This window comes from Diabrotica virgifera, chromosome 7 (assembly GCF_917563875.1).
Source record: "Diabrotica virgifera virgifera chromosome 7, PGI_DIABVI_V3a".
Taxonomy (NCBI): Eukaryota; Metazoa; Arthropoda; class Insecta; order Coleoptera; family Chrysomelidae; genus Diabrotica; species Diabrotica virgifera.
This window is the reverse complement of record NC_065449.1, coordinates 57,048,509-57,067,015: the sequence shown is the minus strand read 5'-3', so window position 1 is coordinate 57,067,015 and position 18,507 is coordinate 57,048,509. Positions and strand designations below refer to the sequence as shown.

At 33.1% G+C, this 18,507-nt stretch overlaps 1 protein-coding gene across 1 annotated transcript in view; it reads left to right on the top strand.

Annotated features, from left to right (window-relative positions):
- LOC114330859 (adenylate cyclase type 10-like) overlaps positions 1-18,507 on the top strand; it is a 124,716-nt gene that overhangs the window by 88,871 nt on the left and 17,338 nt on the right. Inside the window, exons 23-25 of the mRNA XM_050656847.1 lie at positions 5,796-5,998; positions 12,604-12,766; positions 17,690-17,941. Of these exons, the coding sequence (XP_050512804.1) occupies positions 5,796-5,998; positions 12,604-12,766; positions 17,690-17,941 (618 nt within the window). The remainder of the gene's footprint in view (positions 1-5,795; positions 5,999-12,603; positions 12,767-17,689; positions 17,942-18,507) is intronic.

Sequence of the window (18,507 nt, the reverse complement as noted above, 5' to 3'; positions counted from 1 at the left end):
CACTCTTCGTTGTACAATTTCAACCTCTCTGGATAACTGATTAACTGAAACATGCATACGGCAGAATTCATTGGAATCGAAAATTATTAAAAGTATTTGGAACATTAAATGAAAAATTCCCACAATCAATGTCTTTCCTACCATCTAATGCGAGAGACCAAATAACAATAATTGCCGTTGCTATGTTATGGTAATTTGTTTTCTAGAAAGGTTTGTATTGTTCATTTATGACTGCAGTGAGATTCAGAATTTCCGTATTCCATTTGCAAAATAAATATAGTGTCAAAAACTTGCTTATACATTTGACGCACTGTCCGTCAACGTGTTAATTGACTCTACAGATTCAGTGCCAAAACGAGACATTTTTATAGAAAAATATTTGCAAATATATGAAATGCCAAACTGACCTATTACATAAACAATGACAGTGCAATTTTGATTTTTTTACTACGGAATTATCGCTGTATAGACCAGGGCGGATCTGTTTTGAAGTGGATGTGAGAGGTGGCATTCCGATTTTTGCAGATAAAATTAGGTGACAACTTCAGTAATTATAATTGGCTTATGCTCCTTCCCAAATAGGTCTGGAACATTAATAAAAACATTCAAATATTTAAAAATTTCTAAAAACATCGATTTTTTTCAACTTTTCAATCGTTTCTAAAACGATTCATTTTGGAACAAAGTCGTAGGGAAATAAAATAAAGATAATTGAATTTTTTATGATATACGACTATAAAATACACTTAATAGATTTTGCATAATAATTTTCAATCTAATTTTTTTTTTAAAGTTAAAATTTTTTATAAACTTTCTGAACAAAAAGTAGACCATTATTTAGAAGTTTGCTAATTTTTTTACATACAAAGATACGGATACCTATCTAATACACTTTAAAGAAATTAAGTTGGTTTATTTAATCGGCCTCAGCAATGTTTTAAAGTTATACACAAATTTTTTGGCTTATAAACAAATACAGTGAGGACGTTTGAGTTAATAAATACGAATAAATTCATTTTCTGTTATTTATCAAATAAACATTTTTTCTGTTTTAGGACAACAGTAAAATGTATCTCGAATTAACTAAATTAAATACTTTCTTCTGTTTGTCTCAATTAATTAAAAAAAATTTGGGAACCCTGTATAAATAATTATGTAATAAATAGAGAATTGAATAATCTTTCAAATAAGCTAGCACACGACCCACATTTTCATTTAAAAAAAATCATCGATTACGTCATCACACCCAGATGGATGACGTTAGTAGTATGATAGATATCCCAAAAATTATAATTTAAATATAAAAATCGACCTGTTTAAAGATTTATCTCCAGAGTTGCCCATTCTCGAGAAAATGAATTTATTCCAACTCAAACGTCCTCACTATATTTGTTTATAAGCAAAAAATTGTTTATATTCTTAAAACTGTGCTGCAGCCGCATAAATAATCCGATTTTAATTTTGTAAAGTGTATTGGATTGGTAAAGTATCTCTCGATATGTAAAAAAATTAGCAAACTTCTAACAGGTCTACTTTTTGTTCAGAAAGTTTTTAAAAATTTGAACTTTTTCTAAAAAAATTTAGACTGCAAAATTATTATGCAAAATCTATTATGTCGATTTTAATAAAATTTGGTGGACAAATTGAGTATGTTGTAAGAATTTTCTAAGTAAAATACGAAGATTCTATGTGCAACCAAAGTGGTTGAAAAACATTGAATAAAAAGAGGCTTATTTTGCCCTCTTATTTTGTATTTATTGCTATTTTGTAGAAAGGATAGTCATTTAAAATATTTTATACCAGTCGTGTCGTATATCATACAAAATTCAATTATCTTTATTTTATTTCGCTATGACTTTGTTCCAAAATGAATTGTTTTTAAGTTAAAAGCAATGAAAGTTGAAAAAAATCGATGTTTTTCGAAATTTTTAAATATTTAAATTTTTTTAATAATGTTCCAAACATATTTGAGAAGGAGCATAAGTCAATTATAATTACTGAAGTTGTCACCTAATTTTATCTGCAAAAATCGGAATGCCACCTCTCACATCCACCTCAAAACAGATCCGCCCTGGTCTATACAGCGATAATTCCATAGTAGAAATCGAAAATTGCAATGTCATTGTTTATTTAATAGGTCAGTTTGGCATTTAATATACTTGCAAATTTTTTATATAAAAATGTCTCGTTTTGGCACTGAATCTGTAGAGTCAATTAACACGTTGACGGACAGTGCGTCAAATGTATAAGCAAGTTTTTGACACTATATTTATTTTACAAATGAAATACGGAAATTGTGAATCTTATTGCAGTCATAAACGAACAATACAAACCTTTCTAGAAAACAAATTACCATAACATCTTCTTCTTCTTGTAGTGCCTATCCGTTTCGGATGTTGGCGACCAGCATGGCAATCTGTACTTTGCACACTGCTGCTCTGAAAAGATTTGTAGTGGTTGTGTTGAACCACGTACGTAGATTTTTCAGCCACGAAATCCTTCGCCTTCCTGGTCCTCGCTTTCGCTCTACTTTTCCCTGTAAGACCAGTTGCAGCAGTCCATATCTTTCACTGTTCCTCATTATGTGACCGAGGTATTCGATTTTGGCTGTTTTTATTCTGATTAACAGCTCTTTTTCTTTTTGCATTCTCAGCAAAACACCCTCATTAGTAATGTGGTCGGTATAAGATATTTTCAGGATTCGACGATAAAGCCACATCTCAAAAGCCTCAATTTTCTTGCAGGTGGCGTCTGTGAGAGTCCACGACTCAACTCCGTACAACAGTATAGGAAAGATATAACATCGTAGTAATCTGGCTTTTATGGGTATCGACAAATCATGACATTTGAACAACTTTGACATTTTTTGAAATGCAGATCTTGCTTTCCCTATCCTACATTTGATTTCTATAGAATGGTCCCAATTTTCATTGACGTTCGTACACTTCGCGTCAAAAAGAACTGGTACAACTCTTATAACCGAAAATCGTGTTTTTCAAGTTGTGTAAGTTGATCTTGTCACAAGTGTCATTCCAATTTCTAGGGCAACGTTGCCAGTTCAACGAAAATATTATATCAAACTAGGTAAAAACGGGGCTGTGCGACAGACCGCATTTTTTAATATACTAAAACAATTGTAATTTTCCGTCATCTCAATTAAGTATCCATATACATTGATTCGTGTTTTATTATAATTTATGAAAATATTTCAATTCAAAAATAATGATAGATAATAAATCTTGACATGACTTTAAATTATTATGTTTAATGTCAAATGACAATGACAAAACTGCATTAAGTTGTGTAGAATAAATAAAACATACTGGAAAAATTAAAAATTTAATTTGAAATTAATACAAAATGAATAACTTTTACAATTCGAAATATACATTTTAAATGTTATTTTTTTGTATTTAGATTTAGTGCAATTCCGTTATTTGTGATTGCAACAAAGAAGTGATTCACGAACAATAATTGTCAGTCTGAACACAGGTTTACATTGGGAAAAAAAAGTGTACCAGTTTTATATGACGCGAAGTGTACCAAGGTAGGTATATGTTTTTACTCTTTCTATTTGTTGACCATTCACACTGATTCGTCCAAATTGCTGTTTGTTTTTAGAGATAATCATACATTTTGTTTTCTTAGTGTTTAGTGAAAGTCCGTATCTCTGACTGACCTCCACGATTCTGTTCATTAACTCCTGCAGGGCTTCAGAACTGTCAGCGAATACCACAGTGTCATCTGCGTATCTTATGTTATTGATACATTCTCCGTTAATTCGAATTCCGGCCTCAACATCATCCACTGCTTCTTGAAAGATTTCCTCAGAGTAGATGTTAAACAGCAGTGGGGATAGTATACATCCCTGACGGACCCCACGTTTGATTTTGATATCGTCGGATTCTCCTGCCTCTGTCCGGATAGAGGATGTTTGATTCCAGTACAGATTGCTGATAATCCTTACATCACAGGTGTTAATTCCAATATTGGTTAATATCTCCATCAGCTTGTCGTGCTTTACTGTATCGAACGCTTTATGGTAATCAATGAAACATGCATAAATATCGCAATTTACGTCTCTACATCGTTGAAATAGCACTTGTATACTAAATAGAACCATAACATAGCAGCGGCAATTATTGTTATTTGGTCTCTGACATTAGATGGTAAGAAAGATATTGATTGTGGGAATTTTTCATTTAATGTTCCAAATACTTTTAATAATTTTCGATTCCAATGAATTCTGCCGTATGTATGTTTCAGCTAATCAGAAGAGTGCATTTCAGAATGCGCCGCATAAGATCTTTGATTTTCATATCGATAGCGTCTGAAACTGTAAAATTTATTGAGGGGATGGATAAATTTCTTCCTAGTAGGAAAAGACAAGGTCGCTGCTCTGATTTCTGATTGAAAATGGTGTTCAAAATATCTCCAACAAATACATGAACCATTTTTCAAATCGCTACTACTCCGAAATCCATCTGAGGGGGTAAATTTCCATTCCCCATGGAGAGTGAAGAGTGGCTTGCAAGCCTGTTTTTCAGTTTCAAAATTTAGCTCGTTTCATTTTTGACGAATTTACCAAATTTTACACCCTCGGTGTTACTATGTGCAAGGTTTGGCTGATTTTGTGTCCTTACCCCTAGCACTAATCCTTCTCTGTTCTAAATGTAGAAGGGTAGGGGTAGTACAAACAAAATAAGGGCGGCACAATCCAGTACTAACGCAGTACAAACGAAATAGCCTATTTTTGACATTCAGATGGCAAAGAATGCATAGTAGAGGGGTAGCATGTCACTGGCCCCCAGGCCAATTTAGACGGGTGGGGGCGGTACAAACAAAATAAGGGCGATACAATCCGATACTAACGTAGTATAAACGAACATACCCATCCCGGACACCCATATCGAAAAAGGGGGGATGGCATGTCACCAGCCCCTCCAGGCAGATTTAAAAGGGTGGAGGCAGTACAAACGAATGAAGGGTGATACAATCCAGTACTAACGCAGTACAAACGAAATAGCCTATTTTCGACATTCAGAAGGCAAAAAGTGCAGAGTAGAGGGTAGCATGTCACTGGCCCCCCAGGCCAATCTAGACGGGTGGGGGCAGTACAAACAAAATAAGGGCGATACAATCCGATACTAACGCAGTACAAACGAACATACCCATCCCGGACGCCCAGATCGAAAAAGGGGGGATGGCATGTCACCAGCCCCTCCAGGCAGATTTAAAAGGGTGGGGGCAGTACAAACGAATGAAGGGTGATACAATCCAGTACTAACGCAATACAAACGAATGAGCTTTTTTTGACCCTCAAATCGAAAAAGGGGGGGCTGGTGACATGGACCTCATTTTTCATTTGAAAATGGCCAATTTTCATCCACGAATAACTAAAAACGTATTGAGTTTTCAAAAAATAATCATAAAACAGTTTTTGCTTAAAATTAGGTTCTCTAGCCTTTTCCGTGGCTATTTTAACCAAAACATTTTTCACCCCCGAGAAGGGGTGGGAGTGGGAACCACCCCCAAGATAAAAGCGCACATCGGCATAGGGTAGACTTTGTTTCTTGAGCTATTCCCTACTTACTGTAAAAATATCAAATAAATCGATGTAGTAGGATGGAATTCGGAGTCAAATACCCTCATTGACTGCCCTATTTAGGTGGGCTAACAAAATGTATCTGAAACAATTTTATTTATTTTTGCTGCTGTAGTTGTTTTATAGTCTGTTTAACTCGGTGTAATGATCCTAATCAAGTAGTTTATGTGATACTTTTGAAATATTGTAGGATAAGAAGAGCAGAAATAGCTAAATGTTTGCACATTGGTTATGTTGGACTACGATTGGCAAATTCATCTCGAATGCATAATTTGGTCTTTCGAACAGTACCCTTATTGGCCATAATTGTTTTATATCGACGGCAAATTCCAGAATTTGTTAATATGCTGGACGAGGTTAAAAATTTAATATCTCGTGATAATGATAATTCTCGTAAGTTTCTTTATAATTTTATAGTCTAAGGGCTTGTCCATATAAGAGCGGTTTGCCAACGTCGACGCCGCGATTTACCAGTTTAAACGCTGGTAAACTGGCGGTTGCATATGTACGATGTTGAGCGGTTGCATTTGTTTCTATGTTAACTTGAGCCGCGGCGGTTGGGTTTTCAAGTAAACCGCGACGTCAACGTTGGCAAACCGCCCTTATATGTACGAGGCCTAACATACGATTTAAGTCGACCTGCACCGATCTGTTTAATGTCATTTAGTATCTATGTTATCGATTATAAAAAACAAGGGGTTGCCCAATATAATTTTGTACTGACTATAAATTAAAAAATGATTTTTTAACGAAAACTTTTCGTCTATAAATTCGCAAAGTCTATTCGTTCGTTCGTTCGTTACTTCGTTAGTTCCTTTGTGCGTTGCCGCTCCTGCACTGCTCAGAGCCGATCTAGCGATGGATTCCTATGCAGTTTCCTGTAGTCTTCTGAATCCAAATCTGAAAACGGCATTTTGGTATCTCTAACTATCTTCTAATTTTTTAAACTATATTTTATGAGTACAAGTCAGGATGGCACTAAAAATAAGTATGTATGTTTCGCAGGTCGTTTCCTAACTCTAAACGAGTATAGTACCATATTAACATCTGTTTTAAAGTTAAAGTCGCCGTGCGGCAGATTCGTGCAAATATTATAAAAATTGTGCATTTAATGATAGAAGCATATAATTTGGACCACATATACTACACATATAATGGTTCAAAATTAGATATGAGGCCATCTCAGATTTTACCTTTTACAAAAATGGTGCTAATGGTTACTAATAGCACGATAACTTTTAAACGAAAAGTCCGTCTTCAACCATATCTGGTATATGGGTTCTTTTTTTAATGTGTAAGATCGAGTTCCTGAACCCGAAGAATCGGTTTACCACAAGTTGTGTTTTTCCTGATTTTTTATTTAAAAATGTATTGTTTCTTTTTTCAATTATTTCACCTAGTATATATTAATTTTTCAAAAAGGTAATACAGGCATTGAAAGGGGCCTTAAAATATATTTTAGGAAATGTTTTGAACTTTTTAGTTATGTTAATTACCATGTAATAAATGCATAACTTATCTTCACATGTACCTATGTGCGGCAGATTCATGCAAATATTATAAGAATTATTGTGCACTTAATGGTAGAAGCATATAATTTGGACCACGTGTATACTACATATACAAAGGTTCAAATATAGATATGAGGCCATCTCAGATTTTTCCTTTTACAAAAATGGCGGGCATTCAAAATGGCAACTATACATATGTGACTAATAGCACGATAACTTTTGAACGAAAACTCCGATTTCAACCAAATTTGGTATATAGGTTTTTTTATATGTATAAGATCGAGCTCTTGAACTGGAAAAATCGGTTTACTAGAACTTTTGTTTTTCCTGATTTTTTTGTAAAAATATGTTGCTTATTTTTTCAATTCTTTCACTCTGTATATATTTAATTTTTCAGAAAGGTAATACCGACGTTGAAAAGAGCGTAAAAATATTTTTAGGAAATATTTTGAACTCTCTAGTTATATTAATTACCATTTAATAAATGCATAACCTATCTTCACAGGTAGGTACCTGTGCGACAGATTCGTGCAAATAATAATATAAGAATTATTGTGCATTGTAGAAGCATATAATTTTGACCACACATACTACACATACAAAGATTCAAATTTAGATATTAGGCCATCTCAGATTTTGTCTTTTACAAAAATGGCGGGCAATAAAAATGAATCTACCGCCCATAAGTACATGTGAACATACGTTATGCATTTATTAAATGGTAATTACCATAACTAAAGAGTTCAAAATATTTGCTAAATAATATTTTTACGCTCTTTTCAATGGCGGTATTATCTGTTTGAAAAATTAATACATACAGGGTGAAAGAACTGTCAAAAAAAAACATATTTTTACATAAAAACCAGGAAAAACACAACTTCTGGTAAACCGATTCTTCTGGTTCAAGACTTCGATCTTGTAAATCAAAAAAAGAACCTATATACCAAATTTGGTTAAAATCTGACGTCTAGTTCAAAAGTTATCGTGCTATTAGTCACATATGTGTAGTCGCCATTTTAAATTCCCGCCATTTTTGTAATAGAAACAAAAACTGAGATGATCTCCTGTCTAAATTTGAACCTTTATACTTATGTGTAGTATGTGTGGTCCAAATTATATGCTTCTACCATTACTTAAATACATACACAATATTTCTTATAATATTTGCACGAATCTGTCGCACATGGTACGTTGTGCATTTATTAAATGGTAATTAACATAACTAAAAAGTTCAAAATATTTCCTAAAAAATATTTTTAAGGTCTTTTCAATGGCTTTATTAACTTTTTGAAAAATTAATACATACAGGGTGAAAGAATAAAAAAACAACATATTTTTACATAAAATCCAGGAAAAACACAACTTCTGGTAAACCGATTCTTTCGGTTCAAGACCTGGATCTTATACTTCAAAAAAAGAACCCATATACCAAATTTGGTTGAATTTGGACTTTTCGTTTAAAAGTTATCGTGCTATTAGTCACATATGTATAGTCGCCATTTTGAATGCCCGCTATTTTTGTAAAAGGCAAAATCTGAGATGGCCTCATATCTAAATTTGAGCCTTTATATGTGTAGTATATGTGGTCCAAATTATATGCACAATTAATTGTTTCACATATCGGCTGCACTATCGTGGCTTTCTTAATTTCTGTATCTAATAGTATCGTGGTGTTTAAATAGAGATATTTTTCCTTAGTTGCTGAAGCCTTTGTTTTCTCGAAAGCGATACTGGCAAATTGCGACCGTAATAATGCGATGAATGACGTCAGATTGCGTTGGGAAAATCGGGGTTCTTTATTGAGGCAATAATTAAATGTGTAATCTCAGAAAGCGTCGTCAGCACGTCAGATAAAAAAAAATTATAAAATTTGTTCGTTAATAAAAAACGAAGAAAAAACGTTTACTAAACTTAAATCCAACAATTAGAACTCAAGATATTGTAAAATTAGTGCACAATACAAATTGCAAATTGTAAAATAAGTATTTTTCGAAGCTTTATCGATTGTAACTCGGCTTCTACGCATGCAAATGAGCCTTAGGAACTCTCATTTTAAAGCTTAATTAATAGGCTTCCAAACAAAGTTTGTTAAATTACTTTATCTTTATTTGCTTTAAAGTTATACCCGTTTGAAATTATAATTTTCTTAAAAAAATTGTACATTAATTTGTTTATAAGGGTTTAAACCAAATTTGAGCTATAAAGATTTATACTTTATTTAACAATAGTTTGCTTTAAACCCTTATTAACAAATTAGTGTACAATTTTTTTAAGAGAATTATAACTTCAAACGGGTATAACTTTAAAGCAAATAAAGATAAAGTTTTTTGACAAACTTTGTTTGAAAGCCTATTAATTACGCTTTAAAATGAGACCTTCTAAGGGCCATTTGCATACGTAGAAGCCGAGTTACGATCGATAAAGCTTCGAAAATACTTATTTTACAATTTGCAATTTACATTGTGCACTAATTTTACAATATCTTGAGTTCTAATTGTTGGACTTAAGTTTAGTAAACGTTTTTTTTTTCGTTTTTTACTAAGGAACACATTTTATTTGAAACATTTTTTTATCTCTTTCCGTTTATGAGCCAGAGCGTTATAAACAATTAAATTGTTTATAACAACTTTTTGACCACTCGGATCGAAATCCCCCCTCAAAATTCGTAATCAGCAGCCAAAAATCCATAAGAAACCGTTGAGTTTGTCCATCAGAATTGAGAAGGACACCTTGACCCCTCTGGCGCCTATACTACTCGGTCTAAGTCAGATATTTTTATTAGTACCAATTCTTCTGTAAAGCCACATCTCGAAAATTTACAACTATTTCATCATCGTTTTAATTAGCGTGGTTGCTTCTATGCCATATAATTTACTACATTGGTGATATGCACGTTGATATATCATACCTTATACCAGGGATCACCAATTATATTCCCCGAGGGTCCGTTTCAAAAACCTATGACACTTCCGGGGTCCGGATTTAATGCTACCTGTGTCTGGTTGTTTTGATTCGGTTTCTTTGCGGATTCTTGTTAAAACATATCCCCTAAAAACAAATCAGAAGGGTGCTGGGCGAAATTTTTGGGCAGAAATTGTTTAACAGTTTTTTCTAACAAATTCAAAACATCACCTTTTTGTCCCCACAAAATATGTTTTAGCATTTTTGGGTCATTTTAACAAAAAAGATCTGTCATTTTTCTCAAAGGTTGATATATTTCTAGTTTTCAGCCTTTTAAAAGCTGAAAAATGGAAAACAAAAGCTTATTTTAGCGAAGATAAAAGAATAAAATTCGAAATTTGAAAACTCATGTGTAAATTATTATTTCTGAGGTTGTCAATTGCCTAAATTGAAGTGAAAACATTCAAATTATTTTTAATTTTTAATTATGCGCGTCCACCTGACCCTTAAGCGGCCGTGGCGGCGCGTCGTACTATAGGGTGCATATAGCACTATATGATTGGCGTATTTAATTAGCACATTGGCAATAATTAATTGAATAAATAAAAATTATTAAAAAAAAAACTATGTTAATAATAAAAATTTATAATAATAAAATTTTAATAATATAATTTTAATAAATGTCAAGTATTTGTTGGGAATTTTTCGCATAAGTATGTATAATCTGTACTATACGTGAGACAGAAACGCACCATAAAGTGCGACGAGCGACGATTAACAATTAAAAAACAATATTCTACAGCGTGTCCAATTAAGTCGGCATCATATGGGAAACTTTTTTATTCTTAGTTTTATGAAAAAAAGTTATTCTTTATAAAAAGTTGTGCATGGTCTAAAACTTAAAATACAACCATCAGTTATCAATTTTTGTAGGCCGTATACGAGGTATGTCAAAAAATATGAATTTTACTTAAGAGTAAAGCAGCTTTATTTTTCACAATATTGAAAATTGTTATAATGGAAAGTTGTTTGGAATTAAGAACTATATTTTAATATGCAATTTCATTCTTCCAATTGAAAAAAAATTGAATTTTTTTTTATGGATAACCAGCATTATTTTCAGTTATTTCAATTATGATAACTCTTTTATTATTAATTTTACGAAAAAAATGTATATTTTGTAAAAAGTTCTGCATGGTTAAAAGCCTTAAATACAACCGTCTAATATCAAATTTGATCAATTTTATACGAGGTATGTAAAAAAATATGAATTTCGATCAAAAATAAAGTACCTTTATAGTTCAGAATATTTCAATAAGAAGGATGTATTTACTTATTGAAACATGCTTTTTAGTTCTATACAACTTTACAAAATCACAATTTTCAATATTGTGAAAAATACCGGTATATATTTTATTTAAGTACTCTTAAGCGAATTCATATTTTTTATATACCTCGTATAAAATTGAAAAAATTTGATATAAGATGGTTGTACTTTAGGTGTTAGACCATGCAGAACATTTTATACAGAATAACTATTTTTCGTAAAATTAATAATAACAGAGTTATCATAATTGAAATAACTGAAAATAATGTTGGTTAAGTATCCATAATTAAAAAAAAATTCAAATTTTTTTTTTCAATTAGAAGGATGAAATTGCATATTAAAATATAGTTCTTAATTCCAAACAACTTTTCATTACAACAATTTTCAATATTGTGAAAAATACAGCTACTTTACTCTTGAGTAAAATTCATATTTTTTGACATACCTCGTATACGGCTTAAAAAAACTGATAACTGATGGTTGTATTTTAAGTTTTAGACCATGCACAACTTTTTATAAAGAACAATTTTTTTTCATAAAAGTAAGAATAAAAAAGTTTCCCATATGATGCCGACTTAATTGGACACGCTGTATATTGAAATAAGCCCCGATTACTCGTTAGAGTCTTGAAATTAAATGTATAAGCTTCAATTTAGGCACTTGTCAACCTGAATACTAAAAATTTACATATGAGTTTTCAAGTCTTGACAATGCGTATGCGTATTTACATTTTTCAGATTTTAAATCGCTTATAACTCGAAAATTATCAACTTTTAAGAAAAATGACAAGAGACCTTTTTTGTTGAAATTACCCAAAAAAACATAAAAATACATTTTTCTGGACAAAAAGGTAATTTTGAATTTGTTTAAAAAAGATTGTTTCCTATGTAAAAAAATGTACAACCTATCTGGAGTTTCAAATGACTTTAGTGCAACTGATTCCCTTTAGGGAGTTGAGATATTCATCTGTTAGCTGAGATCTGTACCGATTTTTAGTAAAGTGCATTCTTCAAAAAGTGGTTTTGCACACATAAGTTGAAACAAACATAGTACCTATACAAGTTCTGAATTTCATTACCGAACAGTTTCAAAATTGCAAAGCGCTATATTCTGAGTTTAATTGCGGTCCGCACAAAACAAACCTACGGTCCGGATGCGGACCGCGGTCTGCCAATTGGTTACCCCTGCCTTATATGATTACCATACCTGAAATGGACACGTTGTATTATTAGTACAATCAACATTTTTCCATTTTTCAGAAAAGGCATGGTACTATAATTTATGCCTGATGGTTCATATAGAGACGGGTCTTACAGCTGAACCTATTTCAAATATTTTAAACTACATTCAAGAGGAAGGTTGGGAAACACAGCTCCGAGATCCAGATGGAAAAAAACAGTTAATGGTCTTATTGTGGCTGTGGTAAGTACCTACTCACCATGAGTGTGAGAGAAATGCGGTATATAGGAACACCGCGCCCGGCAGCGAGTAATCTTTGAACACGCGCTTGATTGAAATTTAAAAAACTTTAAAAAGTTTGCAGATTTTATGAATGGACATTCGAAGAATATTTGTGACCTTTGGCAACATCAAAATTTTCTTTTTTTCATATTGTTTTTCGGAATTGAAAATTGCCATTTTTGCTCTTTTTCATAACTTAAATCGTTTATAACTCGAAAACGGCGCATCTTAGAGAAAAGTTAGTAGAAACCGTTTTTGTTCATAATGATCCAAAACCCCCAAAAAATACTTTGTACAGGGCAAAAAGACTGATTTTGACGATTTGTTTAAAAAACAATTGTTTATACAATTTTTGACGCATTTTTGGAACTGGAAACATGCAAAGTACCCCGCACAACCTTATGGAAATTAGATCCCAGTGGATTTAGTTCATACTTTGGGAAAATACTTTTTGAAGCATTGTGATGAAAAGTTTTCATGGGCACAACTCGATCGTATGGAGGGTTTTCAAGATATAGAGGCACAAACTCGGAAATTTATAAGATTTACTGGGTATTTCAATTCCGTGAGTAACTGATTATCTGGCAACATGTAGAAGTTTGGATCAAGGAAAAGTACTAGTAGTCTAGGATTTTTTCCTGGCTATGCAATGGCGAACTTTACTTTGACCTTGACCTTCAACGGACTTCATCTTCTAGAGTTTCGAGCCACGTTGGGCGCCAGTGTAACGAAATACGCGATGGACTACCCCAGCTAATTGAAATAACATTCGAAAATATTACCCCAACTAACCAAGATAGCCATCGTCACACCATTAGAGCTTAGCTCAGTCACTCAGGTGTGTGTTCGTCTTGTCCTAACCTTAGAATGAACTCTGAAAATTTAGAATGGTAGCAAACAAAACTATAATTTTAACTAATCATGTTTATTGTTCATAAAGATATAATAAATAAAATGACGTAGTAAATTGCATTAACAAATGTATTAAAATTCTTGCCAAAAACTAACAATTCTGGATTATACTTATGGCTTTTGGTAGCTGATGGTATCTTCTTTATGTCGAATGGTACTGCTGCTGGTTCTGCAACGGGCTCTGGGGTTGTAGGTGTTGTATTCCACCAGGCCTACGGATGTTGGTCGTTGCAGTCTTGGTAATGCGGTTGCAGCCCTGATGACATGGTCCTCGTTGTTCTATCGCCGGCGATTTGAGGGTTGTTCAAACTCCCGGAGGGAGAACGGTGATCGTATTCCAAAAACTATAAGATAAAGACACATATCAATCATCAAGAAGAAAAACCAACGTGTGCCATCTGCCGTTATAATCGTCAGAAAGAGTAGCAGATGACAAGAATAAATCAAATGAAATTTAGATGAGAATAGTTAAAATTCTGATTACTAAACGTGCATACATGTAAATTAAAAAGATAATTATATTTGAAACTAAAATATCAGAACACATGGTCTGACACTGGAAGTTAGGTTAGATAAAAAACATTATAAAAATTGTTAGATGGAGAAATATAATTATAATATAATGTTATCCTTACCCCAAGAGATGATTTGATGGAACGAAAATGATTTAATTTTGGAATTACATGCCTTTTTAAGGATTAATTTTTCCCTTCCAGTGTATGTCAGGGAGTAGCGGGTCAAGTCGATGAAGTGACACTGTCATTGAAAACGACATTTAAAATGACAACCAAGTACTTTGAAGTAGCGGCATGTTCCGTATTGAAAATACAAATATTTGGAGAGTATGAATATAAGAGGTATGTTCAGTATGATGATTTAAATGAAAGAGATATATTAAATAGAAGATAATAAAAGAGTGTAATAAAAGAGGATAATAAAAGAGCGCAAACCAATTTTTAAAGGGGGAAATGGGTAAACCAAATAGAAGAAGATAATTATTAATGAAATATTAAAGAAAATAAGGCAAAATAATTATTTAAAAATAAAATATCAAAGATGTGACGTTTGTAACGTTACAGGTTTTCGGCATTAAATTGATATAAACAGATTACCTATGGGTTTTTGGGATCGCTGAACACGAATATGCCATCAGAATTGACCTCCGGAACACGTGGTAGCCAGGGCCATTGGAAGAGACGTCATCTTCGATAGTTTCGATGGTTTTCGGCATTTAATTGATGAAAATGAATTACTGGAGGGTTTTCTGAGGTCGCTAAACACGAATATGCCGCCAGAACCGACTCCCGGGGCACCTGGTTTTCAAGGTCAATGAAAGGGGCTCCTGGAGTTTCGGGGTCTTCGGTACTGCATTGATGCAAACGGATTACTCATGGGTTTTTGGAGTTGCTGAACACGAATACCACATCAGAACAGACATCGGAGTATCTGGTGCCTAAGGCACGTTATGCTTTGGATTCGAGAGTTTTCGGTACTAAATTAATGTAAACTGATTACTCGCATGTTTTTGGGGCTGCTAAACGTGAATACGCCATCAGATCCGACCCACGCACCCCCTGGTGCCTAAGGCAGGTCTTCTTCTGGAGTTTCGACAGGTTTCGGCATTAAATTGATGCAGATGGGTATAACTCATGAGTTTTTGGGGCTGCTCAACACAAATACGCTATCATAACAGACACCGGGGTACCTGGTGCCTAAGGCACGTCATCTTCTGGGGTTTCGAGAGTTTTCGGTACTAAATTGATGCAAGCGGATTCACTCTTGTGTTTTTGGAGTTGCTGAATACGAATATGGCTTAAATAAAAGACTCTGGAGTATCAAGTGACCACGATGAATAATAGTATCAAAATAGAATACAGTAAATCGATTTTAAAATAAATGAAGGAAAATCTTTGTCAGATATAAATTGAGTTTATATTTATAAATAGTTAAAACAATTGAATAGCAAAACATAGTTATTTTAATAAAAATCTACAAATAGTAAAAAAAATTTACAAAAAGCAAACTAATCCTTTTGCATTAATGTAGTACCGAACACCCTCGAAACTCAAGGAGCCCCTTTCATTGATCTTGGAAACCAGGTGCCCTGGGAGTCGGTTATGGTGGCATATTCGTGTTTAGCGACCTCGAAAAACCCTCCAGTAATTAATTTGCATCAATTAAATGCCGAAACACATAGAAACTCTAGAAAATAACGTCCCTTGCGGTGGCCCTGGCCACCACGTGCTCCGGAGGTCAATTCTGATGACATATTCGTGTTTAGCGATCCCAAAAACCCATGAGTAATCTGTTTATATCAATTTAATGCCGAAAACCCTCGAAACTCTAGAAGATAACGTCCGTTGAAGGTCAAGGTCAAAGTAAAGGTCGCCATTGGATAGCCAGGAAAAAATCGTAGACTACTCCAACTACTTTGATCCAAACTTCTACATGTTGTCAGATAATCAGTAACTCAGGGAATTGGAATACCCACTAAATCTTATAATTTTCCGAGTTTGTGCCTCTATATCTTGAAAACCCTCCATACGATCGAGTTGTGCCCATGAGAACTTTTCATCACAATGCTTCAAAGAATATTTTCCCAAAGTATGAACTAAGATTTGTGCGGGGTACTTTGTTAAAAGGGGTCCTTTTTATGTAAGATTATGCAAAAAAAAACGAATCAGAATATTTTTCCTAGCGGATACGCAGTGGCTTCCTGGACCACATGGAATCAAAGTAAACGCTCCTCTAATTAACAATATTTGGTAAGCAAACGATAAATATATTATAGCAGAAAATATAGAAGATCTGCAAGCACTGTTTATAAGTTTTAATCAAATAGAAAAGGAATACTGCTTAAATATATGTCAATTTTGTGACTTATTCCCATCTAAAATAGTAAATTGGTAGGTATGCCAAAGTATTAATTTGTAAAATTAAAATAATAATTCTTCTGACTTCTGCGTTTTATTCGTTATGTAAGGATTGTTTTTGTTGGTATTGTATACAAGTATAGCTGATCACCATAATATTTTTTCAGAAGGATTTGCACACAATAATGAAAGGCACCTTTGTAGATGAAATGTTTATTGCTAAGTAAGTATTTTAGGAATATACTATAAACTGTATGCAAATTTAGTTTCTTTACTATTATGCAAATAACACGTTATTTAACATTTTCCCAGGGTAAGTGCCAATATCAACCCTCTTTTCAAATAAAACTGCCAAAAAACATTTTACTTTACATTTATTTTGCTCAAAATGTTTATTACTTATTAATAAATATTTTTTCTACAAGAGTTTTCTTCCATTTCATTATTTTGTGCAGACCCTTCAGGTAGATCGCACCCTCGAGGTAGATCGCATACTATAAGAGGGTACACGACAATTAGACCGAAATCATTAGACCGAAAGCAGTAGACCGAACTCATTAGACCGAAAAGCACTTTACCGAAACCTCACTAGACCGAACAGCATTACACCGAAATGGTAAATAAATTTAAAATGTTTGCAGTAAATTATTATGCTAAGATTTTGTATATCTGTCTTTTTGTTTATTGTATTTTTTTGCATTATTTCATATATAGACTATGTAAATTGTTACTCTGTACAGTCTGATATGAAATAATTTTCATCCGTTAAACAAATTAGTGAAGGTAGAAATAAATTAAGGGTAGAGTGACGTTAACACCATTTTAACTGTTTATGATAACCATACAAATAACATTTAGTTGTAATTACATTAGTCATATCTCTTTTATTGCGAAAAGTAAAAAGAACTGCTTTTCGGTCTTTTGCTGTTCGGTCTAGTGAGCTTTCGGTAAAGTGCTTTTCGGTCTAATGAGTTCGGTCTACTGCTTTCGGTCTAATGATTTCGGTCTCTTTACAGTAAACCCTATAATAGCACCATATTTCTTGAACTTTTTACGAAAAGTTCAATTAATTCATCTTCAATGATATTTAAATTTTAAGGGAACTGAGAAAAGAAAACTGGGAATCTGCTGTTGGTTGGCAAAGGACTGCTTTCAATTTTAATATTAGAAAGTTAGAAGAAAACACGGTCAATCTTAAAACAATGTTATATTTGCTAGAAGCACTTATTATCTATTTAGCTTACAAAATGGATAGAAAGCACATATCCGCAGTTGATAAGGCTAACAAACGTATTAACGAAGTTCTTGATACTCTAGAAAAATTTCATAGATTTAAAATTATTTTACCAAGGTAAGAAAACTCTATTATTACCTACTATTAATATACGCATATGTGAATATCTGAGAAATTGTGTACAACAACTTTCTACTGCCAGCTGTACGAACTTCTCAGATATTCACATATCCGATTCAGCCACCAAAGCTCTGTCAAAATGCTTCAATTTTTCTGTCATTGCTCTTTCCATCCCAACTCTGCCTACATATACATATAATTATTATATGATATATGATGATGACTTTAATCATGTTGGTTATTATAATAACGAATTGGCCAGTTTATACACCAGATCTAAATCCAGTGTAATGTTTACTAAGGAACTGCAATGTTCTCCAACAAAATATATGAGCTGAGTAGAAAGCTGAGTATAACAATAGAAAGCTGAGTAGAGATACTAGACCTGGATCCCACGTACCAAGAAAATGTTGATTAAAGCAAGCTAAAAATTTTTTAATATCTTAACGGTATCTAGTCGGATAATGTTTGATGTACGGGAACACTGGAACAGGGGAAGTTTTAATTGTGGAACTCATAAAAATTTGGAACGTCAGATTACGAAAACGTCCAATGTATTTTGT